General features: G+C 51.5%; 1 protein-coding gene across 4 annotated transcripts in view; it reads right to left on the bottom strand.

The window, feature by feature from the left end:
* Positions 1–945: 945 nt before the first annotated feature.
* Positions 946–12,510, bottom strand: part of ANO2 (anoctamin 2) — a 339,121-nt gene continuing 327,556 nt past the window's right edge. For all 4 annotated transcript variants that reach the window (XM_033867162.2, XM_033867161.1, XM_033867163.1 and 1 more), the window contains 2 exons: positions 3,164–3,269; positions 946–1,894 (listed from right to left, as the gene is read on the bottom strand). In XM_033867162.2, the coding sequence (XP_033723053.1) occupies positions 1,622–1,894; positions 3,164–3,269 (379 nt within the window). In that variant the 3' untranslated portion in view covers positions 946–1,621. The remainder of the gene's footprint in view (positions 1,895–3,163; positions 3,270–12,510) is intronic.

Below are 12,510 nucleotides of genomic sequence, written 5' to 3'. Positions count from 1 at the left end.
GTTACTAGCAAAAAATGTATCCCAGAAAACCCAGTCCAACTTCATTTACCAGCAAGAAATTTATCTCAGAAAACACACACTACAGGAAAAGGTACAGCCTTCAGCAGCACAGGAAATTCAAGAGAGTAAGCTTACAGGGGGCTGGTGGGAGCCTTCACCTCTCTTCCAGATTATCCGTGACAGATTCATATAAGAGTTTAGAAGCTGATGGATTCAAACACCGTAGATTATAAATGGATGGAGGGGTGGGGGGAGAGTAACGTATTATTCGGGAAGAGCATGTTCCTAAAGTATAAAGGATTTGGACAAGGAGGGAAAATGTTGAGAAAAGATGGTGGGCGTGAAAATCAAAAACTGGAAAACCCACCTAAAACTTCAGCATGTCCTTAAAGTAACCAACACCTCCTCTGGGGTGTGGCCTTCCTGGCAGCTTCCACTGTGACCAAGTTGTACGCTAGTCAGACTGACCTGCAGGGAACTGGGGCCAGGTCCCCAGGGAAGGGCCAGTGCACTGGTTCTTGTCAGCAGGTGGGTGGAGGTGTGTGAAAGGCAATGATAAATGACGTCTGGCCTTTGCTTCCAACTAGAAAATCTCCCCGCAGAGCTCGGGAGGCCGCTACCGATCCATGACGATAGCTTTGCAAGCGGTGATCTCCGAACCATCCTGGGTTTGTCATTAATTCATGTATAAAGTGGCAAACCCTTCCTCCCATGCCCTCACATTTCCTGTCTCCCTTATCCTGTTTTATATTTCTTACGATCGCCTGAAATGCTGTGCATTCATCAGCTGTCTGATGGAACCGTCCCCAGAACATAACTCGGCGCAGTGGGATTTTGTCTTTTGTCCTCTGCTGCATCTCTGGTCTGAGGACGATGCCTGGCACCCAGTAGGGGCTCCAAAAATATCAGTAGGAAGCAGGAGAGAGAGAACCGCAGACAAGGAGATGCATCTTTATAAAGAATGTTTCCATTTATTATTTTAAACCTGAACCTGCATAAAATGATGGCTAGCTGCATTCAGCTCAAAGCATCCCCATGACATGAACGGGAGACAAGCCCAGGTCTGGACCTTTGCTCACCATTAGGTCCAGAGGCCACAGCAATCAGCCACGGAACTTAATTTGCATCCACTGAGGCTGTGACAGTGATGCAGAGGGTTTTCTCAGGGTGATGGTAGGAAGTGGGGGTGGTGATCACTTATGATGGGGCTGAAACAGGGCCCGGACTGTGCTTCTCATGGCCCGCGGCCACCGAAATTCAGGGACGGTATCCGAGGGGGCACAGGGCAGGGCTCGCGGTGCCTGGGACTCTGGGCTGGAGAGACCCAATTCTTTCACCAATGGATGCAAAAGGGGGTACCAATCGCCCAAAGGATACAGCTCAAAAGAGGACCTAAAAGAAACCCAAGCTTGAAGTTTCTGAGAAGCAGCGTCATTCTCTTCCCTCCTGCGCCCATCCTCTGCCTCCTGTCTCTAACCTCTGTCCACACGCGCACACACACACACACACACACACACACACGCACACACACGCCCTTTTCAAGAGTCCCTCAGGCCAGATCCTGCGGAAGGACGGACACCGCACCCATGCGGGTGCGCAGCCCCGGGCTGGTCTCAGCTGCTCACACACTGGTGTGCTGGGACCCCAGGGACGAGCTGCTGCCCAGCTGGCTCCGGCCCGAGGGCACCGGGCTGGCTGCCGGGCTGCCCCCACTGCGACGGCCGGCGCCCTGGCTCCTCCAGGCAGGCTCCTCCGTCGGCCTGAGCGTCTCCTGCTCCTCTTTCAGGAAGAAGTCCACAAACAGGCTCTTCTCCCTCTTGATCTGGTCACTGATGTCGGTGGGGATGTCAGGGATCACCCAATCCACAAGGACACTCAGGAACATCACCAGGTTCTTGGAGAGCCAGAAGGGGGTGGTGAGAGGAGAGGCCGGGCGGGAGGGCTGCACCGCCCCAGGGAAGGTGGGCTGGGCAGTGGTGAAGGCACAGACCCCAGACCCGGGGAGGGGGAGCAGGGGGCCTCTGGGCTCCTCTGGCTCCTCGGCCGACCCAGCCAACGAGCTTCACTGCCCCTTGGGGTCCCCGGGTGAAAGTGGAGTAGGGACAGCGCCCATCTCCCAGAGCGCCCCTCCCATGCACAGCCAGACGGTGTGAACTGGCTTCTTCCCCTCCACCCCCCTGCCCCCACGTGTCCTGTTCCTGCCTCCAGGATCCGGGCTCCAGAGCCCAACGGCCCCTGCGGGGCTCTCCCTGAACCAACCGCCCCTCTCTTCTTCCCAGCTGTCCCTCCGTCCCCATACCGGAGGTGGACCCTTGGTTTCTGCACTGACTTCCGACCTCAGCCAACCCCACGTTCTGGTCTCACGGCCTGCCTGGGCCCTGCCTCAGAGGGCCTGCATCGGTTCTGAGGTTTTGTGCACATCCGTAAGTGCCTTCCTTCCCCCCAGTAAGCCACCTCCCCTCCCGTAGGGTAGGATAAGACCCTCCCTTCCTGGGAGCGTTTTCTATTTAAGTGGGTGAATACGTTCTGCAGTGCCAGCACCGCCCGCTAAAGGGCAGCTCCCCGTATGCTCTGGCTCCCAGGCCTGCCGCGGGCTGCCCCTCACCCTCCAGCTGTAGTTTCCTCTGCCTGCCCATCTTGTGCTCGCACGCCCCCTCTCCTTAGACCTGGAGGACAGTGACAGCCCAAGAGATGTCGGAGCCCTGCCATCTGTCTTCCACGCTCTGAACCCACCCCCAGCTCGACCTTGAACCCTGCGTGCTCCCAGGGCCCAGGGAAGGCTTGGGAACCAAGGGCTGCTCCCAGAGGCTGCCATAAGTGATCTGGAGCCGCTTGGTCAAGTCAGATGCTGGCCTTTTAAACCGAGTCCCGAGGTGAGGCTCTGCTCTCCCACGCTGCTGCCCACTTCCTGGTCTTAGGTGTACATGGGACTCAGCCTCCACCCTGCACCTTACTCCACATCTGTCCTGTAACCTTACTCTGCTTTATCCTCCTTCTGCAAATCCATCCGTTAATGAAAGCCCTCACCCAGGGAAGGGTCTCAGGGCTGCCCGCCGCACGCAAAGGCCCCCGAGTCACAGAGCGCCCTGAAAACCCGGAGACGGGGCCACCTGTACCCCTGCAGCCCGGATCCTGACCTGCTGTGCCTTATCTGAAAACTCACCTGGAAGATTATGACAAAAGCCAGACGGGCAGACAGAACGGACCAGTACTGCTTGGAAAACTCATAGGGGTTTGGGGCCCAGGGCGGCTCCCGGTAATCCTTAAACCTGTGCAGAGAGAAAGGCCATGTGAAGACTGGGAGGAAATGCAAAGAAGGAGCTACTTCTCTGGTGCAGCCTCAAAGGTCAAGGCAGAAGGCAAAGCCCTGACTCTCAGACTCGGGGGCGTAGGAGGCAGAGGTGAGGAGTCCACGGCCCAGCCAACAACGTCCAAAAAAGGGCCAGAGTCCAAAAAAGCCAACATCAGCCTAGAAGTGGCTTTCTTACTCTCTCCAACATCCCCAGAAGCTTCCTCTGGATTCTCCTTCCAGAGGAGCCCTGGAATCACAAGAGGAACCCAGGACTATGAGGCCATCCTGACTCCACTAGCCTGTGGGCTCTGAGGGGGTGGGGAGACCCCCGGACACCACGTACATTGCTCCGCAGCCCGGGGCTCAGTGAAAACGCAGGTGCCAGCAGACGGTCAAGGGTGTCCTCCCCAGCCGGTTGCCTAGGAGAGGGGCCAGCCTCGCCTGATGGCTGATTCAGAGCAAGCTGAAGGCCGAGTGAATTCTGGGAGGAGGGCAGTGGTTCAGAGTCTCGGTTGGGCAATATCCCCTTTCACTAACCATCTTTATCACCTGCCCACGTGGTTTAAGAAATAAAATGTCAGTGCCTGACGTAAGCTCAGACGGTGGTGACGTCTAGGGCTCGTCCGAGCTGTTGCCTTTTCCCCCCATCTTGGGATGACTCATGTTAAAAACGGCTTATTTTCTCAGACTCCCTTTTTTTCTAAGCCTGGAAAAATAACAAGAGTTGGTACAGAAGAATTATGCCCCTTCACGGAACAGTTTTCTCCATGGAATTCAACAAATCTTCGAGGCTCAGTAAAAGCAAAACAAGCCCTGGGCTGAAGCAGAGGTGGGGTGGCACCAGGCCACCAGGCGGGGCGCACGGCTGCCGAGGAAGGCGGGGAGGGAGCTCTGTCCCAGGAGGGGCCCAGGGGAGAACAAGCATAGACTGAACGCGCAGCATGCGTCCATCCCCAAGCAAGGGGCTTTTCTGGAGGTCTCCTCATTTCACAACAAGATCCTCAGGAAGGCATGGATATCCCTGAATAACCCAGGAGGAAACCGAGGCTCAGAGAAGTTCAATGATTGGCCAGCAAGGGGTGGAGTCAAGGTGAGAATCCAAGTCTGCCTGAATCTGGGCTTTTCTCCTATTGTCGAAAAGCTCCTGACTACTAGCTGCTGTTTGGGGAAGGGGGTTCAGCAGTGGGGGCTCTCTGCACCTTCCCCTGTGCCGAATGAACCCGCTGCTCTACCACATAGAAGCACAGTGGCTTCCGATGGCCCAAGAAGACATAAAGGGGAGAAGAGAAAAAAAACACAGGAAGATGAAGAGATGCAGGGCAAAAGGCAGAAGAAATCACAGTGGGGAGAGCCAGCCGCAGAAAGAGGCAGGCGGAGAGGTGGGTGCTGAGCGCTGGACTAGGGCTGGGCAAGAGGCCAGGAGCTGCCCCCTCCTCACCCGGTCCCTCTCTTCCAACAGCTGATCGCAGCTGCTGCAGGCCTGGTTTGTCATCCGGATGAAATGCAAAGCTAACTATAACCCAGCTGAACACCGTGGGGCTTATCCTCGCCATCCCTGGCTGAGGACAGAAACACAGCCAGCTCCAGACCACGCCCACTCATGGGAAGGACGGAGGGTGTGGCCAAGGGAATAAGGACATTTGGTTGGGAAAAGTACTCAGGCTCACCCACCCTCCTGCTGTCCCCCCAAAACCCCACGGCAGAAGGGAATTTATCTTGCTTTTCTCAAGACCTCTGGAGGAGGGGTGATACACACACACCCCTACTTTTCATGGTGAGGAAATCCCTCCCCAGGTCTAGCCCAATCCCTGCTGCTGCAGTCAGAGTCCATCTCCCTTGTTTTCTAGCTCCATCAATGAAGGAACAGCTGCTCACTGACCTCAGCATGACAGCCATTGCTCAGCTCTCTTTTTTTTTTCCAGTCTGCAAAGAATCCATAAATAATCTAATTCTGGTCCCACTTCTGCTACTAACTCACTACAGCTTTTGGAAACGTCACTCTGCCCTCCCCGAGTGTCCACAACATGTTTTGAATCTGGCAGGCACACCCATCTAATCAAGGATCTGGGGAGAGATTAACACACAGATACGTCCAGAAAGCTCAGCTTGCAATCCGTCTGTGCCAATGGCCTAAGGGTGCTTTGTCAGTAACTACAGGGCAAGCTATGCCCAGAAAACAGCAACACGCAATTTAACGAATTATACATCTGTTCACATTTCTCTTTTCAAAGCTCACTTTTTTAAAAAACTGTGACCTGGAGTAAGCAATGCATTTTACATTAGTGCACACGTACGTATATATCACAGAAATAAAAATCACACACACACACAAAACATACTCATCCTTGCTGTGCGCTGTGCACGGATAGTTTCTTGTTCTCTGCTATCCTCTACTCTCCTAGTCTTTAAAATGCTGGTCATGACCCACTGAAGTGGTTTCCTAACTCACTGATGAATTCATAGTTTGAGAAACACTGATTCCAGTAAGCCTCTGCCACCAGGTAAATGATGGCTTATTTACGTTCCAATATAAGCTCTGATTTCAGAATTTAAAAAAAAAAACATCCTAAGAAGTCAAGCGTATCAAATGTTTCTGAGTAATCAGAAGACACTCATTAAACAAAGAGATCATTAGTTTTAAGACTAGAAATGTCCAGAAAAGACAGGGTGGCTAGTGGACTTAATTGTGGCCAGCCTGGTGACAGCTGTCTGTCTGTTTCGCTTCCAAGCCTAGAGCAGAGAACAGCATTGGCAAAAGCGTGGGCTTTGGAGTCAGCAGGTGAAGGCCTGATCCCACCCCCACTATTTCAGTTCTCCGTCCTCTAGACAGTTACCCAAAGATCTGATGGCCAGGATCCTCGTCCATGAAATGTGGACTTTGCATCTCACAAAGCTGGAACGAAGACCACTCAGCATACTACCAGACATATCAGAGGACTCGATAAATGTTCTTCCTCCTTTAACCGAAGGTGACTTAAGAAATACGCGTCTTCTGTTAAAAGAAGATGGAGCATACACATCCCTGCTCCCAGTTCCCCTGGCTTTCCGGGAGGATTTCTGAGCACTCAAGCTCGGACGCTCCGAATTTCCCATGATGCTGAGATGAATAAAGAAGAGAAAGCCAACGCCCAACTGCAGGGGGCTTCTCTCAGGCTCCGGGTCCAGGTAAATGGCACAAAGCAGGGAAGCCTCAGGCTGATGGGAAGGAGAACTTCTGCTCCATTCCCATTAGCTCCAATGCTTTCCAAAGCATACCCTTTCCCCCGGTTTTGAGAGCTCTGGCTCTCCCAAAGTCCCACTGCGTGGTCAAGCACTGGGCGAACCCCACATCTGGTCACTTCCTGCATCTGCTGGCTGGGATTGAAGCTCAGGGATATAATTTTAGGCATGGTTCCCAGATCTCACCCTCATCCCTCAGTCTTCCTTTATTTTCTTTGAGCCTTAACATTGAGTTTGAGAGTTCCCTGTAGTCTTGTAATAAGGAGAGTCTTCCAATAAAGAAACGACTAGAGGGTCTAAAAAGCATGTCTGCACTGGAGTGGCTGGGCCACTTACTAATTGTAGGAAGCCGAGAAAGTTATTCCACATCCCTGCACCTCAGCGTTCTAATTCACACGGAGGCAACAAAACGTGCATCTCTGTGCCGAGTGTACGGTAGGTGCACGCGCGAGAGGCCTCTCAGCCCACCATGAGCAAACGAGCACACGCGCGTGTGTGTACGTGTGTGTGCGCTGAATGTTAAAGGGAAACACAGTGAGCAGTAAAGAAGACGGCACACGCGAGTGTAATTTCTGGTGGCAGAAATGGACACCATGGTTTCTTCTGGGAGAGAATGACTGGGCTAGGGGCTGAGAAGAGGGGCTTTTCCTTTTATATGTATACACACACATATACATTATATAGAATTACTTTTATAATAAAAAGTTCATCATCAAAGAAGGATGCAATTAATGGTACCATTCGGCTGACTCCAATATATCTTTATACTAAGCTTCCAGGAGCACAGGTATAGTATTCAGTCAGGCAGACTCACATACGATAAGTGAAAGCGGTACAAAAATCAACATCTTCTCGGCTTTAAAACTGCATTCGTATTTTACCTAGATTGTTCTAACCCTATGAAATAGTCACATTGAGCTGAATTTATACACTACCTAAAGAAACAAGGTTCCTATTAACTCAAAATATATGTCATTATTATAAAACGAGTCCGTGAAACATCTTAAAGGTTCTATAAATTCATTTTTAAGTTAATCCATGGAACAGTGTCTGAGAAAGAGTCATATAAATACGTCGCCGTGGCTACCGCTGGGAAGGTGCCTAGGGCTGGGCGGGGCCGAGTGGAGGTGGGACAGAGCTGGAGAGGTTGCCTGTAATGTTTAGAATGTTTGCAGGAATAAAGTAACGTATTACATGTGTCATCCACGATTATATTTTTACACTAAGTATAAAAGAAGCTTTGGAGATCATTTATTCCAAGTCCCCACTTTTACAGATCGGGAAACTGAGGTGCACAGTGGGAAGAGAGACTCCTGGCTCAGACATCCCTTCCCATCCTCACTTGCAGGGGTGACCAGTGACAGTGAAACTGGCCACAATTCATCACAGAACAGAATCACTGCGGGCAGGAAGGGTGCCAACGTAACAAACTGAGGGGTTGGTCACTGACATTCAGAAATGGCTTTTTTTAAAAAAATGATGTTTTAGTTAAAAATGCATGTTTTAGTTATAAATCAATTAGTAGATGCATTTCTCAACTCAAAACAGTGGTATGTAAAAAACAAAATCTAATACTCCCAATGGAAAGTAATGTCACATTAGTGCTGAACACAACGGCATACGATATTTCTGTACCATCTGAGCTGCTTAAAAGCGTCTTCTGTAATTGACTTTGAACAAGGGAAAACAGCACAGGCCATTACGGACTAATCAGGCCTGGGGTGATGCAGTGTTGATAAAGGTGAGGAAAGGCACCACCACAGAAAGCTGGCTCTCCCTCTGGTCTCGGCCAGAAACAGATGAGAGGCAGGCAAACCCTGGAAGGGAACTCCCGGGACCCTGGGATAGGGAAGAACTTGGGTCCTGCAGAAAAACCTGCGGGAGCCATCCAAGGATGCTGTTTCGGGACGCTCAGCATCTCTAAACAGACCCAGTGGGTTGCCCAAGCCCAGGTGGGCTCCTTGAGCTCTCAGACCCGGGTCCCTGGCCAGGTTCTGCCCTACTGACCTCTCTGCTCCACTCCGCTGAGCCAGGAGCTCGAGTCACCATGCAGCCTGTAGGATACAGTGGTCCCTTGACCCTGTCAAATGACCACTAATCAAGCCTGCAGACTGACGTCACGGGGCTGTTTATGGAGCAGCCCGGCCGGGGCAGTCAGATGGCTAAGGCAGACGTTGCTCCAAAAATGCTGGGAATGCATCTCAAATGGGCAGCCGGAGACTTGTCCTAAATTTTATTGCTATTTTTAAGATACCTCTATCCCTGGCGAGGCCGGACTGGAGCCGGAGACCTCAGTTTTGTTTGACCACATTTATCTCCGGGGGTCACGGAGAGCTAAGAATAAGAAGGGTCATCGAGTTCCCAACGCTATTTGCCAGGAAACAAGGACAAACTTTGCATTTCCCATCACGGGAGCGGTTCTAGACGTGGGCTTCGGGGCTAGTTCTAGCGTTGTCTGTGTTTCTCAGAATCAATCTCTCTCTCCCCCCAGCCCCCTCCATCCCCCACCCCCTTCACTTCTATTTCTGACAGCTGCTGACGAATCCTGGCTTACAAAGACATCCGTAGTTTATGCCCCCACTTCATCAACCTCCAGAGACTACGGCGAGCCAGACAGGTCCACACGGCATGCGGTGAGGAGAACCTACCTGGGGTAGGTAGAGATTTTCATCAGCAATCCTCATCCACCTAGGATAGGTAGCCCCCAAGGTATACCCACTTGAGACGGCATATCTAGATGATTCGAGGACCCCGCTCCCCAGACATCTGCTTACATTTCAAACTAGGGCAGCTTTTTTTTTTTTAGATGTTGGGGGTAGGAGTTTATTAATTAATTTATTTATTTTTGCTGTGTTGGGTCTTTGTTTCTGTGTGAGGGCTTTCTCTAGTTGCGGTGAGCGGGGCCCACTCTTCATCGCGGTGCGCGGGCCTCTCACTGTCGCGACCTCTCCCGTTGCGGAGCACAGGCTCCGGACGCGCAGGCTCAGTAGTTGTGGCTCACGGGCCCAGTTGCTCCGCGGCATGTGGGATCCTCCCAGACCAGGGCTCGAACCCGTGTCCCCTGCACCGGCAGGCAGATTCTCAACCACTGCACCACCAGGGAAGCCCGGGCAGCTCTTTATTTTCAATGTAACCCACTGGTCTCCACAGCGAAGTCAGAGATGATACCAGTGAGAAGTCCCTTCCATCCCCCACCACGGCTCCCAGTGCCCTAAGGTGAGTCCACACCCCCCCACCCCCATGACCAACATGCTCTTCCTGGTCTGGCTTCTGTGTTTCTCCCCGCCTCACCTCTCTTAGCTCACGCCTCTCGTTCCAGCTCTGACCACTGAGCATGACCTAGCCCCTCTACCTGGGACACCCTGTTCTCCCTGGACCTCTGTCACCACCTGACAGCCCCCTCCCACCCAGGCCGGCTTGGTCCCGTGAGTGAGCAGTTTCAACAGGTTCTCCTTCTGGCCACTCTGGCACTGGACACTTAGGTCTGGGTCAGGTGCGTGGCCTCCTCCTTCAAGGCTCGGAGAGCTCCCTGCAGTTGCCCGACTGCACGTACGGAAGCTCTGTTCTCATCGCTGTGCGCATGCTCGTCTCGCCTGTCCAGCTAGACTCCTCGCGGGAGGGACTGCGTCTTGTTCCCTCTTATATAACCGATGCCAAGCCTATAGTAACGCCTCAAAAATAGATGCACAATGAACCTACAATCCCCACTGGTACGGAGTAAAGAAACAACGGTGGACATGCCAGAAATGCTTTTGGTTTGATTCCTGAATGATCTATTTTCTGCAGTACATTTTTCTTGACAGAAATACAGCATGCATTTCCTGCACACGCACCCAGTGTTAATTCCGCCACTTAGCAGGCCACAGATGAGCCACGATCCCATCTACTTCCCTGGAAACAATGGAGGGAAGAGCTATCAGGGCTTTACATCTGGCTGGAAAGTCCAGTGACTCTGACGGTAGATACAGCAAAGCTCTATGTGACCCACGTGTGCTAATAACACCTGGTCTCCTGGGCACCCGTTGTTTTGGTTGAGATGCATCCGTTCATCTTGACTTCAGATCTCAGAGGAGGAGGGAACTACCCACTAGTCTGAGATCACGTGCTTCAGATGGAGATAATTCCACTTCCTACCCCTAACCCCACGGCCCCAAAGACCATGGAAAGCGTCGCATTCTTCTGGCCACAGCGATCGGCTCTGGGTAGGAAGTGTGTACTAATCCCAGCCAACAAGCGGCAGCAGGACTTTTGTTGAGATTGTTGGGAAAGAAGTATAGGTTTTTGTTCCCGCTGGACTCAGACACAGTATGATACTGGCCTGGAGCTGCTGGCAGTCATCCAGTGTTTGAAACTACAGTCATCACTGACTACAGTAGGGTTGGAAGATGGAGAAAGATTTGGTTTGGGCAGATTGAATCAAATCTACCCAACTAGAACTACCCTCGACTCAACAGAGAGGCATTAAAGTCCCCTTGTGTTTAAGCCAGGGTAAGCCACTGATATATCTGGAAAGCACATTCATAGTGTCACGGGAAGATGTGACGGTCAAGGACAAGGTCAGAGTCCCTTGGTGCTCTGGTGAGACTTGTGCTTCTAGACCAACTAAAGGAACAGCGTTAGCCTTGCTTCCCCACGTGACAAGTCACACTCGTGCTGCAATCCCCCGAGCGTGGGCGTCGAAGCTTGTGTTCCTGGAGAGACGTGAGTCTTGCTTCCGGGTCTGTTGCTAGAAACCTCTGTGATCTTGGAAAACTCTTCGACTTTCTAAGCCTCGGTTTCTTTTTATGTAGAATGAGAGTTTCAACAAGATGATTTCTGTACCTTCCAGTTACAAAAATGATTTTGTCCTCACTTTTCAGTGCCCGTTCGTTTAATGTGAAGGTGCTGACTGACTTCACCTACCCTGCTGGAGCAAATCTAAATGCTACCAGAAAAGGCCACCAGCTGGTCCAGACCCCACTGTACAGCGGATCTGCAGACCCAAATCCAGCACCATGGACAGACGGCCTGGCCCGCCAGCGGTGGGCCCTGGGCAACGCAGGGTAGTAGCCAAATCTGCCTACTCGAGTGACGACTTGTTATAGTCCCAGATGCGAAAATGCTAGAAACATCTAGGCTACGTGAATCAGTATCTGTGAATAAATGGACTTCTCTATTCTTAGATCTGGTCCCTGACTTTGAGCCTTTCTGGTTGGCTAGTGTGAAGCCCTAAAGTTATTGCTCCTGGGACCAGAATACCCTTCTATTTAAATCACACATTGGGAAGGTTGTTTAACTCAGTCCTCTGGGTTGGGAAGACCAATTCGTTTTCTCCCTTTTGTGGTTCAGACTGAGTCTGAAAGAACTTATTCCCCTCTGCTCTTTTTCTCTTTCTTTGTCCTTCTCTGGTAAGTAGTGGAGAGTTTTCTGTTTCTCGGCTTCAATGATCCCGGTGCTGACAAATTACCATCATGACTCTAAGTTGGTCCTCTCAGGAGTTCCAGCTATTCCCTCTAGGTGTTAGATGGAAATTGCCCCTTAGATTTCCGACCATCATTTTAAATGCAACATGATCGGAATCAAATTCATCTAATTTATTATTAATTAGATTCTCTTGGCATCTTCCCCATCCCTGTCAATGGACCCACAATTTCCCAGTCCTCTGGCTTCAGCCCAAACTTTGGAGTTATCCTTGATTCACACTCTCTCCAGTGTCTCTGGTACTCAGCTTTGTAACGTATGACATTAAGTAGCTCATCTTCTCCCTCCCTCTGAATTACTTCCACCTCTCTGGTCCATGCCTACCACCGGTCATGTCTGAATGATGCAGCACCTCAGCTGCCCTCCTCGAGTTAGCCCAATTCTAGCCCATCTTCCTCTCTGAGACCGGATTAGTTTTCCTAAGCCCACACTTCAGCCTATAATTCCCTGGCCCTAAAAAGGTCCGTAACTTCCTATTGCATCACATTAAAATTCCTGTAAGGGGGCTTCCCTCGTGGCGCAGTGGTTGAGAGTCCGCC

The sequence above is a fragment of the Tursiops truncatus genome, chromosome 11 (genome assembly GCF_011762595.2).
Source record: "Tursiops truncatus isolate mTurTru1 chromosome 11, mTurTru1.mat.Y, whole genome shotgun sequence".
Taxonomy (NCBI): Eukaryota; Metazoa; Chordata; class Mammalia; order Artiodactyla; family Delphinidae; genus Tursiops; species Tursiops truncatus.
Note: the sequence above shows the minus strand (reverse complement) of the source record. Positions and strands in the feature narration are given on the sequence as shown.